We start from the raw sequence: 14,182 nt of genomic DNA on the forward strand, positions 1-14,182 counted from the left end.
CCAGTCACTAACGGGAACAGGATGTGGGTAAGGACTTCCCTGTGGTTGGCGGCCTTGTCCTCGGTCCAAGGGTATAAGGCTACCTCACCGGGCCAAGGGAACACAGATGGAAAAGAGAGAGGCCATTATGTCCCCTTGGAGCCCAGAGCGAAGCCAGAGGTGAGTCTCCCCCACCCCAGGCCAGACAGAGAGGTAGAAGACCCCAGCACTGTCCGACCAACACCCCATCAGAGGCCTGCTGGGCAGACCAAGAAGCGCAGAAGCCCCAGCCCTCCGAGGATTATGGTGCCAACTGCAAACCACTCCATCCCAAGGCCAAAAGCCTGCCCCAGATCTGCACAAAGCAGAATACACTTTTCATGTTTAGAGTTCCTTTCTGAGTCCTGGATTGTTCCAAGCATTTTGGAGCAAGATGGAACAGGCCACAGAAATATAACCTTGCTGGTTCAGGGCCAGACAGAAAGAGACGGACCCCATAGGGGGAACCTTGGGAAAGTCAGAGAAACCTTCATGGAAAAGGAAGCATTGGAGCTGGGGCTTTGCAGGCTAAGTAGGAGTTCGCTGGCTCTGCCTTCAAAATATGGAGCCAGGGAGATAGAAAATGACCCAGAAAACAAGCTAGAGCAGAAGAAATTAGCAAATGAGACTGCAAATAATTAACAGCCCAATGGAGCTGAGCTGCCAATGAAGAAGGGTAGCAGTTATGGGTCTGACTGAGAAACTCCGTTTTCAGAGTTAGACTGCTCTGGGGAATAGCAGCTACTTCTGGCAGTTGGGGGAGGCATGAGGGGCAGGCCAGGGGAGGAGCAGGAGGTGATGCCCTAGTCGAGGGGAGCAAGGAGGTGGCATGGTCCAAGATGGGGGAAGTGGAGACAAGAAATAGCGGATTCTTGGGATGCTTTCATCGAACTAGGTGTCTCTTCTGTCACTGTCTACAGCCCGGGAGGTCTGAGCTCCCATCTTTCCAAAACACTGCTCCTGCTGCTGTTTTCCGTGGCCTCAGCCCAGGGGGTCACCCCGGACCGTGACACCTGCCTGGTGTTCCCGTCCAGCAACGGCAGCTCCGTCTCCTGCCACCCACCTGCCAAACTCCCTCACCACTTCCCTTCCGACACCGTCCACCTGGTGGTGGAGTTCTTCAACCTCACCCAGCTGCGGCCTGACACCCTCCAGGGCGTCTCTAACCTCCAGGAGTTGCACCTCTCCACCAACCAGCTGGAGAGCCTCTCGCCCAAGCTCTTGCTGCCGGTGCCTCTGCTGAAAGTGCTCGACCTGACCCGCAATGCCCTGACCCAGCTGCCCCCCGGCCTGTTCCGGGTCTCGGCTGCTCTCCACACCCTGGTGCTGAAGGAAAACCGGCTGGAAGTCCTGGAGCCCTCGTGGCTGTGCGGGCTGAAAGCCCTGGGGCATCTGGACCTGTCCGGGAACCACCTCCAGACACTGCCCCCTGGGCTGCTGGCCAACGTCACCGCCCTGCGCATCCTTGACCTCAGTAATAACCAGTTGAAGACTCTGCCCCTGGACCTCCTGAGGGGCCCCCTGCAGTTGGAAAGGCTGCATCTGGAGGGCAACAGGTTGCAAGTGCTTGAAGAGGGGCTCCTGGCACCCCAGCCAGGCCTGCGCTACCTTTTCCTGAGCGACAACAAGTTGGCCGCGGTGGCGGCCGGTGCCTTCCGAGGTCTGCAGCAGCTGGACATGCTTGACCTCTCCAACAACTCGCTCACCAGCGTGCCCAAGGGGCTCTGGACATCCCTGGGGCAGCCCACCCGGGACATGGAGGACGGCTTTGACATCTCTGGTAACCCCTGGATCTGTGATCACAACCTGGACGACCTCTATCGGTGGCTTGTGGCCAATAAAGACAAGATGTTCTCCAGGAACGACACCCGCTGCGCTCGGCCCGAAGCCTTGAAGGGCCAGACGCTCCTAGAAGCAGCCGAGTCACACTGAGGCCTGGGGCTGCGGTGGGGAGACGGGCCTGGCAGGACGCTGCATGCTCCTTGGCAAATCATTCACCTTCAGCTTTCCGGAGCTGCCGGGGCTGGCTTGGCTCACGCTTCCTAAAACACACCGTGGGCTCTCTGGCCTCCTTGTACCCTCTTCCAAGAATCTTTCCCTGGGGGCACCTGGCTGGCTTAGCCGGTAGGGCATGCAACTCTTCATCTCAGGGCCCCACACTGGGCATGGAGCCTACTTAAAAAAAAAAAAAAAAAGAATGTCTCCCTATTTTCCAGATCTCCTGGTCTCCAGGCTCCCTCAGCCTGCTCGGCCTCCCGCTGGCCCAGCCCTGGCCACTCTGGGTTGTCTCTATCTGGCTCTGCTCCCCCACTTCAGGGGGCTCTCCAAATGCAGGGACTGGGACTGGGTTCCCTGGTAGCCAGCATCTCTCAGTTTGGAGACGGACCTGAGGGGTTAATAAGTGTGGAATGGGATTGGACTATTGGAATTCACTGTGTTCCCAGCATCTCCCAGGTTCTCTTCTTAGTCCTCCGGAGGAAGGAGAAGGAAAGAAGAGGCCTGATCCAGGGTCTGGGGTGTAGGACGTGAGCTTCCAAAGGGATAACAGTTGGGATCTGATGGCCCTCGGCTTCTCCTCCCCCTCCCCCCATCCAGGACTTAACTGGAAATAAAACTCTGACCATTGCCCAGAGTGTCATTTTACCGGTGGATTCCTGCCAGAGCTTGTGTCCTGGGGAAGGTTTAAATTAAACCAGATTGCTTCAGGTCTCCAAACAATTTGTCATGCTGGCCCATGACAACCCAGGGGGATAGCCACCCAGGGCAGGCCTGGGCAGGTTGGGTGGAGCTCAAGGCATGGGCAGAGGCCTGGAGCCTGTGTTCTTCCAACTCGGAACCTTGAGCCACCTGTGGACACAGGGCTGGGCATGCTGGGAGCCAGAGTCCGATTTGGGGGGGAACCCTGGTGTTTGGGGACATGCTCCCTGGAAGAATGGTCATGCCCACGATGGTGGTCATTCCACGATGATGAAAGCCAGGGAGGGGCCTGGAGTCTGGCAGAGCCGGGTTTGAATCAGATCCCTCAGTCTGCTCATCTGCAAAATGGGGATCCAAGGGCATGGGCCAGCCAGAATCCTGGCCGAGTTAAAGGACAGATATTTTAAAACAACAAGAAAGACCTTGAGGACTTGCCCAAGGTCACGCCTCGGCCCGAAGTCGTGGGGGCAGTGATTGTCCTCTACCGTCTCCGCGATGACAGCAGGGTGACAGGTGGTCAGATCCGGCCAACGGGAGTAGCTCAATCCTGGGGCATCCGGCGTCCGCAAGTTACTATGACAACCGCGGAGCGCCCCCGCGAGCCCCGGAGAGGCGCGCGGGTGGGGAGGGTGGGCTTGGAGCCCCGCCCCCGGGGACACGCCTCCGCGCAGCCCCTCCCCATTGGTCAGTACCCGAGGCCCCGCCCCCCCCGGCTGCTATAAGGGGGGCCGGCGGTGGGCGGAGCCTGGAGCCCGAGTCCGGGGTCCGTCGCGGTGCTGGGGGCAGGGGCTGCGCGCGCCCAGGTGAGTGCCCTGCGGAGGGCGTCCGGGAGAGCCCCGCAGGGCTGGGGGCTCCGGATCAGGTGGGCAGGAGGGGATCCAGCGGTGTGAGAGGGGAGGGGGATGACGGGCCGGAGCAGGTGGCCGAGACCCTTGGCCCAGTTGGCTGAAGCTGGGGACCCAGTTGGGCGGGGACCAGGGCTCCGAGGGCGCAGGGTGAGGATGGGGAAAGAACTGCGAGGGAGCGGGGAGTCTCAGCTCGAACTCCCCACCCTGAGTCTGCTTACATGAGTGGCCTTGGAATCGCCACGGCTGCCTCGGTTTCCCTGTCAGGAAGTGCGTTTATTGGGAATCAGCAGCTTCCACTTCCACCCCTGCCGGGAGCTGCTTGTGCAGTTTGTTGGGGAAGGATGAGTTGGGGGCTGGGCAGGGGCAGCAGGGACCTCCCCTCCTTTGCAGAAGAGGAAACAGCTCAGAGAGGTGAAGGCATTTGCCAAAAGTCACACAGCAGGTAATGGCAGGATTTGAACCCAGGTCTTTCCATCTCCAGAGTCCATGCTTTGAATCACTACAATATCCCCACCTTGCAGAGCTCTCTAGTGTGCACCTACTGTGTACAGAGCCTGTGCATACATTGTCCATGTCCCTCGCGATGCTGGGAGGTAGGTATTATCATCATCCTATTTTTTTTAAGATTTATTTATTTGAAAAAAAAAGATTTATTTATTTGAGAGACAGAGTATGCACAAGCCAGGGAGAGGCAGAGGGAGAGGGAGAGGATCCTCAAGCAGATGCCCCCCTGCGCGCGGAGCACAACATGGGCTTCCATCTCGAGACCCTGCTGAGATCGGGACCCCTGGGTGGCTCAGCGGTTGAGCATCTGCCTTTGGCTCAGGGCGTGATCCCGGTCTGGGGGTCAAGTCCCACATCAGGCTTCCTGCGAGGAGCCTGCTTCTCCCTCTGCCTGTGTCCCTGCCTCTCTGTCCCTCATGAATAAATAAATAAAATCTTAAAAAAAAGAAAAAAGACCCTGAGGTCATGACCTGAGCCAAACCCAGAGTCAGACACTCAACCGACTGAACCACCCAGCTGCTCCTATCATTACCAAAAACGAGGTCCCGGGGATCCCTGGGTGGCGCAGCGGTTTAGCACCTGCCTTTGGCCCAGGGCACGATCCTGGAGCCTCGGGATCGAATCCCACGTCGGGCTCCTGGCATGGAGCCTGCTTCTCCCTCTGCCTGTGTCTCTGCCTCTCTCTCTCTCTATGTCTATCATAAATAAATAACATCTTAAAAAAAAAAAAAACCCAACCAAACAAACAAACAAAAAAAACAACTGAGGTCCCAAGAGAGAAGAGTACCTGCCCAAGCCCAGCAGGACAGACCCCAAGGCCTAGGTGGGACCCAGGAGGGCTGGTGCGGAGAGGTCCCTCTCACCCTGTCCTGCCCTGCAGGGTGTTTGCAGCAGGCATGTCAGACCACGAGGCTGCTCAGCCCCCCACAACCAGCTTGTGTGAGCAGGACCAGCAGGTGAGGGGCTGCCCCCCAGCAGAGCAGGGGCACAGGGAAGGGGGGCGGGGATATCGCTTCTGGGACAGTTTCAGACCAGGTACCCCCGCCCCTTCCTATCCTCGCTGGACCATGGAGGGGGCTCAGAGCTGCACAGTGATGCCCCGGGGCGGGGAGCATCTCCCCCCACCCCCCCACCCCCCGCACACCTCCACCTCTGGGTCTCTGCGGCTACCCGTCCCGTGTCCAGCACCTCGGCGCCCTCCACGGCAGCAGCATAAAGGACAGCAATCACGCCACATGTCTGCATCAGTCCCTGCTCCCCGCACTTCACGCATGTGGGCTCCACGACTCACCCAGCCCTAGAAACCCATTTTACAGATGGGAAGGCCGAAGCCCCAAGTTAAGCCTGCAGTCCCTCAACCCTCCCGCCCACCCCTCATCCTGGCCCGGGGCAGGGAAGCAGGACAGAGGTGCAGCGGAGCTCCCCACACTCTCGGGGGACCCCTCTGATGCCCCCACCTCCCCGCAGAACGCGGTACAGCGCGTGGTGGCCCTGCCCCTGGTCAGGACCACGTGCACCGCCGTCTTGGATGCTTACAGTGCTGCTAAGGACAGGCACCCGCTGCTGGGCTCCGCCTGCCGCCTGGCCGAGCACTGCGTGTGCGGCCTCACCACCCGGGCCCTGGACCACGCCCAGCCGCTGCTCAGCCACCTGCAGCCCCAGCGTGAGCACCCCCCGACCCCTGGGTCCTGCCCCGCTGCCCCCCCCATGCTCTGGAGTGCACCTGCTGAGGTGGGAGCCCCGCAGTCCCACCCATGTGGATGCCTTTAGTCCGTGCACCTGCCTGTACCCCATCCACCCGTCTGGTCCTCCCTCATCCCACCAGCACCATCTCCCATTCCCTGCCCCCCCATCCCCCATTCTACCTACACCCCAGCCCCACCATCCCTCTCCGGTTTCATCTCCCGGACCTCCACCCTTAGCCGTTTGTGGAGGTCGTTCCTCATCCAGCGGCCTGGCGAACCTCTGGTTCCTTCCTGTCCACCTCCCTCCCCCATCTGTCTCTCTGTCATTGCCCCCACGGCGACCTGAGCCCCACATCTCCCCAGGCACCTGTGCCAGCTGAGGGCCCCAACCTGACAGAGGGGTGGGGGTGGGGTGGAAAGACCCCTGGCTTCTGGTGGACCGAGGTCCCATCCCAGCCCTGGGCCTCCCCACCTACCCCGCCTCCTTCTCAGCCAGTTTGCGTGACCTTGAGCCTGCCCGCTGGGCCCTCCCAGCCGGCACGGGGCAGGAGTCACCTTGGCGCTGGCAGCAGCCAGGTGGCAGGGCTGAGGCCAGGAGGGCAGGGGGTGTGGGGCCCAGCCTTGTGTCTCCCCCCACACCCTCAGGGACCCCCCCACCCCCCGCGCCTCCCTCCATCCTCCCTGCCTCCCTTGCCCTCACTCCCTGCCTCTCCCCTCCAGTGGCCACAGTGAACAATCTCGCCTGCAGGGGGCTGGACAAGCTGGAGAAGCTGCCTTTTCTCCAGCAACCTTCGGACACGGTAGGGTGGGGACCCCTACGGTGGGAGCCAGAGAGGGGTGGCGGTGGGAGGGAGCAGCGCAGCCTCCTCAGGGACCAGCCCAGGACCTGGGCCCACCACACTGGGGTTGAGTCGGGTTTGGGGCCTACTCAACACTGGCCAAGTTACAATGATCAGCCCCCGCCGAGCTGACCGAGCACTGAAGATGTGGCAGTGGGTGCCCATAATCCCCTCAACAACCCCAGGAGGGAGAACCTCTATTTCCCCTCATTTTACAGAAGGGAAATTGAGGTCCTGCGTCAGGAAGGGCCAGGGACCCCTGACACCCAGCCTTGAGGAGCTGGGTAAGAGAAGGGAGCCAGAACCTGGAGGGGGCCCCCTCCCACCAGGTGGTGACCTCGGCCAAGGACACGGTGGCCAGCGGCGTGACGGGCGTGGTGGGCCTGGCGCGGCAGGGCCGCCGCTGGAGTATAGACCTGAAGCGCTCCATGAGCCACGCCGTGGACGTTGTGCTGGGCAAGTCAGAGGAGCTGGTGGACCACTTCCTGCCCATGACTGAGGACGAGCTGGGTGAGGCTGCCCCCCCCCCCACTGCTCCCCAGTCCCTCTGCCCAGCCCGCATGCCCGGAGGTCACGGGCCACATAGCTCCAGCACTTTGCAGGGACTCCAGTGGGTCACAGGGCGGGGAGCCCAGCCCTGACGTCCCATCCACCCCTGCAGCCCCCGACCCGCATCCTCCTAGAAATCAGACCACGCAGACCCGGAGCGGGCACGGGGCTTACGCAGGTGAGGGCCACAGCCTCGAACTGGCGGCCCTCCTGCTTGCAGCGCTGCCTAGGCAGGGCCTAGAGTGCTCTAACTCATCCCGTGCATCTAACAATGAGATCGCGCCCTCCCGATCCCGAGCTGCGGCCTGTCCTCCAGCCTGAAACACTCGAGCTGAAAGGCATCTGCTCTCTCCTGGGGCGCCTGGCCGGCTCAGTCTGTGGGGTGGGCCACTCTTGATCTTGGGGCTGTGAGTTTGAGTCCCGCGTTGGGGGTAGAGATTACTTAAAAAATAAAATCTTATTAAAAAAAAACCCAAACACACCATTCTCCAGCTTTCTACATCTTGCCTGACCCTGGAGATGATCTGACTTCTCAACCCCCCTGCCTTATGGCACTTGGGGGACGCATCAAGGCACTCCCTCCTCCGCAGAAAGGCTGTGAGGCATTTATGAAACACCTACTGTGTGCCACACACTTGTCAAGTGTATTCCTTTTTTTTCTTTTTTAAGGATTTTATTTAGGGTAGCCTGGGTGGCTCAGTGGTTTAGCACCTCCTTCAGCCCAGGGCTTAATCCTAAGACACAGGATCGAGCCCCATGTCAGGCTCCCTGCATGGAGCCTGCTTCTCCCTCTGCCTGTGTTTCTGCCCCTCTCTCTGTGTCTCTCATAATAAATAAATAAATAAATAAATAATCTTTAAAAAAAAAGGATTTTATTTATTTATTCATCGGAGACACAGAGAGGCAGAGACATAGGCAGAGGGAGAGGGAGAAGCAGTCTCCACGCAGGGAGCCCGACGCAGGACTCGAACCTGGGACTCCAGGATCACGCCCTGGGCTGAAGGCAGACCGCTGAGCCCCCGGGGCTGCCCCGCCAAGTGTATTCTTAACAGACCATTTAGTAGAGGGGTCAAGGGTGCCTGGGCTGGAATCCCAGGTCTGCCTCTTGCACATCGTCTCCCTCTGCCTCGGTGTTCCTCACCTGTAAATGGGGCTGATAGCAGTGCCCATGTCGTAGGGTCTGGGGAAGGTTAAACGAATTGATAGCAGTAAAGGAAAACGATAAATTTGGGAGCCCGTGGGCTTGTGAACCCAGAAGGAGGGTGAGCAGATGTGCAGAGGCGACCACGCTGACCTCTCCTCCGTCCCATCCTCCAGCGGCCCTGGCAGCCGAGGCCGAGGGCCCAGAAGTGGGCTCGGTGGAGGAGCAGAGGAGACATCAGGGCTACTTTGTGCGTTTGGGCTCCCTGTCAGCACGGCTCCGCCACCTGGCCTATGAACACTCCCTGGGGAAACTGAGGCAGAAGAAACACCACGCCCAGGACACACTGGCCCAGCTGCAGGAGACGCTGGAGCTGGTGAGAGCCTCTGTCCACCCCCGCCCCGAGACGCAGGCCAGTAGGCATGGATTGAGTGCCAGCTGCGTACCTGGTCCTGAGCTGGTCTGCAGCGGGGAGGCACAGCCGGGCCCCGCTGCCTCCAGCCGCGTGTGTTCAGGGCTGGGGCAGAGCGGGGACATGGGGCTGGGGCAGCTCGAGGGTGGGGGTCAAGACTCAGCCTGGGGAGACAGGAGGGGGTCTCCGGGCGAAGGAGATGTAGGACCTGGAATTTATAGACAGGGTAGCTCAGGAGAGAAAGCACCGCTTCCCCCGCGCACCTGCCACCCATCCCAATCCTCCGCAGCCTGTAGGTTCTAGACTATTCCCTCACTCACTGTCCATCCCTCCCTTTGAACTGCTGAGTTCAGATGCCCCTGACCTGCTCCTCCTGCGTCTCGCCTCCGTCCTTGCAGGGGGGTCAGGTCAAAGCCCGGGAGCAACCCTCCACTCCCCTCTCTCCTCCGCTCTCACGCCCCGCACAGCGGCGGGTGCCGCAGCTCTGCCCACAGCCCCCCTTCCTCTTCCTGCGGCCTGGTCCAGCCGGTCCCCCAGCTCCATCCGGGACCCCGCTCTGCCCTCCCCGCAGCCGCCACCAGAGCGCGCCGATGAGCACCCGAGGCCGCTTACGTCACCGGGCACGCTGTCCTCAAGGTGCATCCACGTTGTAGCAGGTGTCAGGATGTCCCTCCCTTCTAAGGCTGAGTCCTATTTCCGGAGCGCGGATGGACTCCAATTTATTTCTATTTATCTTCTGATGCCTGCCTTGTCCTGGGCACCGAAGAGGGCGCAGTGGCCCCCTCAGGACACTCACAGCGCAGTAGGGGGACCAGGGTCATGATGGAGAACATGCAGGTGCTGTGGAATCTGCCCAGCCAGGAGGGGAGCAGGGAAGACTTCCTGGAGGCGGAGGCATCTACACTGAAACTTAAACTGGAGTGAGCCAGACAGGGGCGTGGGGTGGAGGGAAACCTGTCCCTGGCAGACGGAGCAGCACGGCCAAAGTGAGTCTGAGCTTCAGGGGAACCACGGGGCGCAGGGTCTGGCCAAGAACAGAGGAGAGACCGGGCTGGTGGGCCAGGCTAGATCAGTAGGCGGGGAAGGCTGCAGGGAAGAAGATGCTCTCTAGACGTTCATCAAGACCAGATCCAGGCTAGAGTGCTGGGCCCCCCACCCCCGAGCCCCCAAATCCTCCAGCTCTAACTACCACTGCCTCCGTCCCCTCAGATCAACCTCATGCAGTGTGGGGCGACCCCCACGGCCCCGGCCCGCCCTGGGAAGGTGCACGAGCTTTGGGAGGACTGGAACCAGCACTCCCCAGAGAACGGCCGCCGCCGCCGCAGCCAGGTAGGGTGGCGGGGAGAGGGTGACCAAGGGGGATGTGGGGGGGGTGGGGTGCCTTCTGGATCTGCCCAGGGTTGCCAGGGGCCGGGCTCCAGCTGTCTCAAACCAAGTGCTGAGGCCAGCTGTTGGGAGCATCCATGGGGAGACTGAGGCAGGCAGGGCGCCGGTCTGGGACACTGAGGCCCCTCCCCTCTGCCACAGGCGGAGCTGGAGACGCTGGTGCTGTCCCGCAGCCTGATGAGGGAGCTGCAGGGAACGGTGGACGCGCTGGAGACCAGTGTGCGGGGCCTGCCCCGGGGCGCCCAGGACAAGGTGGCCGAGGTGCGGCGCAGCGTGGACGCCCTGCAGTCCGCCTTCGCCGACGCCCGCTGCTTCGGGGACGTGCCGGCCGCCGCCCTGGCTGAGGGCCGAGGCAGCGTGGCCCGGGCGCACGCCTGCGTGGACGAGCTGCTGGAGCTGGTGCTGCAGGCCGTGCCGCTCCCCTGGCTGGTGGGGCCCTTCGCGCCCATCCTCGTGGAGCGGCCCGCGCCCCCGCCTGACCTGGAGGCCCTGGTGGACGAGGTGGTGGGGGGCCCTGACCCCCGCTGGGCTCACCTGGACTGGCCGGCGCAGCAGAGGGCCTGGGAGGCCCAGCACGGGGACGGGCCGGCCCCCCCGGAGGACGTTCCCCAGGAGGAGCCCCCGCCCCCCGGCCGCCCCAAGCACACCCTGATGCCAGAGCTGGACTTCTGACCATGTGGGGCCAGCGGGGCAGCAGAGGCCACGAGGGCCAGTGTCCCGGGATCCCTGCTGCCCCCTCGTGGCCGCGTGTGCGCGCTGACAGCCCACGCGGTGACCTCGCCCGGGGGACAGGGCTGGGGGTGGGGGGAGCTGAATTCAGAATCCCAGACCCGCTTCACTGCTCTCAGACTCTCCCCAGTCCTTCCCGGGACAATGAGGACTGGAATCCAGTTCAGGTCCCACTAGCCCCAGCTGGGTTCAGCTGACTGCGGCCCCCATCCCTGCACCCCAAGAAACACATCAAAACCCGCAGAAGCACATGTTTTGCCCAGTGGCCTCTGGGGTTTTGAAACGTGAGCACCCCCCACTCCCCCGCCACCTTGTACATCCTGGACTCAGGGTCCCCAAGGATATGCAGCTGTATCAGCCGGACCTGCACATCCACTTGCTTTGCCCTTTGGGGTTCGTGCTCTAGAATAAAGGTGCTTTGTGTTGTCCAAAGGCCTATGGCCTCTGTTCAGGCCTGGGGTGGGTCTTAGCTGCAGGGTGCCGGGTGTGCAGTTGCTCAGGTGTGGGACTGTGTGGCACAAGCCAAGGTTCAAGATTCGAAAGCAGTGAAAATGCCTCTCTGGCCAGCCTGCCAGCCTGTCTGGAGTCCCCCCCACCCTCCACTAGCGCCCTCCCCACCTGGGTTAGGCACGTGGGTGTAGCTTCCTGGGATGGAAGCTGTTCACACTTTAGTATAAATGAATTTCTCGGAAACTGGAGAACAGAATCTGAGGGAAGAAGTAGTCAGATGGAGCAGCCCCTCCCATGCCAACCACCCTGGACCCGCAGGGGCTGATCCTGCTGTGAGTCCTCCAGCTGCACTGGCCAGGATGGGGGCACACAGAGGTAGGGGAAGGGCCACGGGCCAGTCTCTGGGGGGGCCCTCCCGTCCTTTGACTGAATTCTTGGCCGCCGCTCAGACTCCCCTGTGGCCGGGTGGGGTGTTAGGAAAGCACAGTGTAACGTGGTGAGGTCAGGGTGGCCCCTGGCTTCCCTAGGACCTGGCCCAGGGGCAGTGCCGGGAGGCTGAACTACCGCCCCCTAGCAGCTTCCCCTCCCCGCCCCTGCTCAGGGACCGCCGTGGCGGTCCCACTTGCCCTCAGACCAAACATCCAAACTCCTCGCCGGGGCAGCTGAGAACTTCTGGTCCCTCCAGAGATGCTGCTGGAGTCCCACCGGACTGTGCACACCTCCCCACCTAGGGGCCTTCGCCCCGGCCGTGCCTGCAGTGCCCTCCCACCCCACCACCCATCTCATGGACACATCCCGTCCATCCTCAAGCCCCAGCCCCAATGCCACCTCCTCCAGGAAGCCTTCCCTCACCCCAGCGGTTTCCCTCTGTGCGGCGGCCGTGCTCGGTCCCAGGACGTGCTTGGCGCTCGGGAGCCGCCATTCACTCATTCATTTGTTCGCTCAACACATCCTGTTGGGCACCTGCTGTGTGCCAGGAGGGCAGCGAACCAGGTAAAAACCCTGCCTTCTGGGCCCTGATAGTGCAGCTGAGAGGCGACAAATAGGACAAATACATACATGATTTGCCTTAGTTTTTTTTTTTAATTTATTTATGATAGTCACACAGAGAGAGAGAGAGAGGCAGAGACACAGGCAGAGGGAGAAACAGGCTCTATGCACCAGGAGCCCGACGCGGGATTCGATCCCAGGTCTCCAGGATCGCGCCCTGGGCCAAAGGCAGGCGCCAAACCGCTGCGCCACCCAGGGATCCCTTGCCTTAGTTTTAATAGATGACAAAGAACATGCAAAGGACAGAGGACAGGAGGCGTGTGAGGGCAGGGAGAGGGGTGTATATTTTTAAATTGGGGGAGCGGGTCTAAGAAGACCTCTTGGAGGAGGTGACATATAAGCGAAGGCCAATGAGGATTCTGGGCAGGTGCAGCCCGTGCAAAGGCCCTGGGGCAGCACCGGGACTGGGTTGTTGGGGGAAGAGCAAGGAGGCCCGTGTGTCTGGAGCAGGGTGAGTTGAGGCGATAGAGGAAGGAGGGGATGACAGGGAGGTGACAGGGGGCCAGGGTCGTGAGGAGGACTCGGTCTCATCCGGGGAGATGGGAGCCCCAAAAGCTGTGGGCAGAGGAGGGTGGGTCCTGATGCTCGTGTTGACGATCACTTTTACCGACTTTGCTGGGCTTCTCCGCCCTCCCTGGGCTGTGGCAGCCCAGTGGGCAGAGGAGGGCACACCCAGTGCCCCCCCCACCACCTTTAGGAAGCATTGGCAGGAAGGACAGGATTGGGGGACATCTGCAGTTTGTTCCCCATGTGTTTGGCAAACACAGCGGAGGCTCCAAGGAGATGACCTAGGGCTCATTGGGCCATGTCCAGACCCCCCTCCTCCCCGCTCGGTGCCCAGGGCCACCCACGGGGTCTGCCCCCCAACCCCCCAGCACGCAGCTGGGATCTCCACCCCAGGAGTGGGCAGGGGACACCTAGCACGGGGACGGCTGGCCTGTGCATCTGCCCACAGACGGCCCACTCTGCAAACGCCCTGGGGCTGGGTTCGAATCCTGTCTCTGCCACTCTCTGGCTCTGTGGCCTCAGGCATGGGATGCCTCCTCCAGGAAGTCGCTCTGGGCTGTCCCCAGCGCACCAGGCCTGCATCTCACTTCCAGGATCCCCTGGCTCTTTAGACACCGTGTTTCCATCTATTTGATCAAGGGAAGTAGTCCCTGCTGGAGAGTGACGCGTCCCCTTCCCACTCAGGAGGGATCCTGCTTCTCCCTTTCTGCCTGGACAAGGCTAAGTTAATGTTGGTTGAGTACCTCTGCTGGGTACCAGGCACTGGGGTGAACAGGTCACATGCTTGACCACGTTTCACACTCAGAACTATCCTGCGAGTTGGCCCATTTGGCCAAACGTTTATTAAATGCAGGGCGTGTGCCAGGAACAGTTCGATTGCAGAAGACAAGCTGGGAACAAAACAGGCCTGAGGGAGGGGAGGGAGGGCACTGTGCGCTGTGGGGAAGGGCCCTCCAGCATGTGCAAAGGTCCTGGGGCAGCACCACACCTGGTGTGTTGGGGCAAAAGCAAGGTGCCCCATGTGTTGCAGAAGAATGCACGAAGGGGAGAGAGCTGCAGGAGGTGAGGACAAAGAGAAAGCGGGACCTCGTGGGCCATAGTGAGGAGCCCGGAAGGTAAATCGAGGCCCAAGGGTGGCAAGTGGCTGAGGCGTCTCAGCAGAACAGAGATCTGAACTGTACTTCCTGGGTGGAAGCAGGAGGCCGTGTGAGCACGCAGGCAGGGCCTTGGGGACGTGGGATGGCCCAAGAACCCTCAGCCTGGTGGGGGTGGGAGCTGTGGGCAGAGGCCGCCTGGTGCTCTTAGCGGGGGAAAGGTGCTGGGCCCAGGGCCCACGCTGGGCCGGGCCGGCTGCACGTGACCGCCCA

General features: G+C 61.4%; 2 protein-coding genes across 2 annotated transcripts; both read left to right on the forward strand.

Annotated features, from left to right (window-relative positions):
- LRG1 (leucine rich alpha-2-glycoprotein 1) lies at positions 1-2,651 on the forward strand. Its single transcript, XM_038567720.1, has 2 exons — positions 1-159; positions 939-2,651. Exons 1-2 carry the CDS (start codon positions 107-109, stop codon positions 1,948-1,950), a joined length of 1,065 nt encoding a protein of 354 aa, XP_038423648.1. The 5' UTR covers positions 1-106; the 3' UTR covers positions 1,951-2,651.
- Positions 2,652-3,433: 782 nt separating this feature from the next.
- Positions 3,434-11,240, forward strand: PLIN5 (perilipin 5). Its single transcript, XM_038567721.1, has 8 exons — positions 3,434-3,518; positions 4,948-5,023; positions 5,535-5,730; positions 6,473-6,552; positions 6,921-7,101; positions 8,458-8,657; positions 9,903-10,022; positions 10,221-11,240. Exons 2-8 carry the CDS (start codon positions 4,964-4,966, stop codon positions 10,749-10,751), a joined length of 1,368 nt encoding a protein of 455 aa, XP_038423649.1. The 5' UTR covers positions 3,434-3,518; positions 4,948-4,963; the 3' UTR covers positions 10,752-11,240.
- The last annotated feature ends 2,942 nt before the right edge of the window (positions 11,241-14,182 follow it).

Source organism: Canis lupus, chromosome 20, assembly GCF_011100685.1.
Source record: "Canis lupus familiaris isolate Mischka breed German Shepherd chromosome 20, alternate assembly UU_Cfam_GSD_1.0, whole genome shotgun sequence".
In the NCBI taxonomy this organism is placed as follows: domain Eukaryota; kingdom Metazoa; phylum Chordata; class Mammalia; order Carnivora; family Canidae; genus Canis; species Canis lupus.

Coding starts and splice junctions, on each gene's coding strand:
- PLIN5 (XM_038567721.1), top strand. CDS start 4,964: ATGTCAGACCACGAGGCTGCTCAGCCCCCCACAACCAGCTTGTGTGAG. Junction 5,024..5,534: donor TGTGTGAGCAGGACCAGCAG/GTGAGGGGCTGC, acceptor ACCTCCCCGCAG/AACGCGGTACAGCGCGTGGT. Junction 6,553..6,920: donor TCCAGCAACCTTCGGACACG/GTAGGGTGGGGA, acceptor CCCTCCCACCAG/GTGGTGACCTCGGCCAAGGA.
- LRG1 (XM_038567720.1), top strand. CDS start 107: ATGGAAAAGAGAGAGGCCATTATGTCCCCTTGGAGCCCAGAGCGAAGC. Junction 160..938: donor AGCCCAGAGCGAAGCCAGAG/GTGAGTCTCCCC, acceptor CACTGTCTACAG/CCCGGGAGGTCTGAGCTCCC.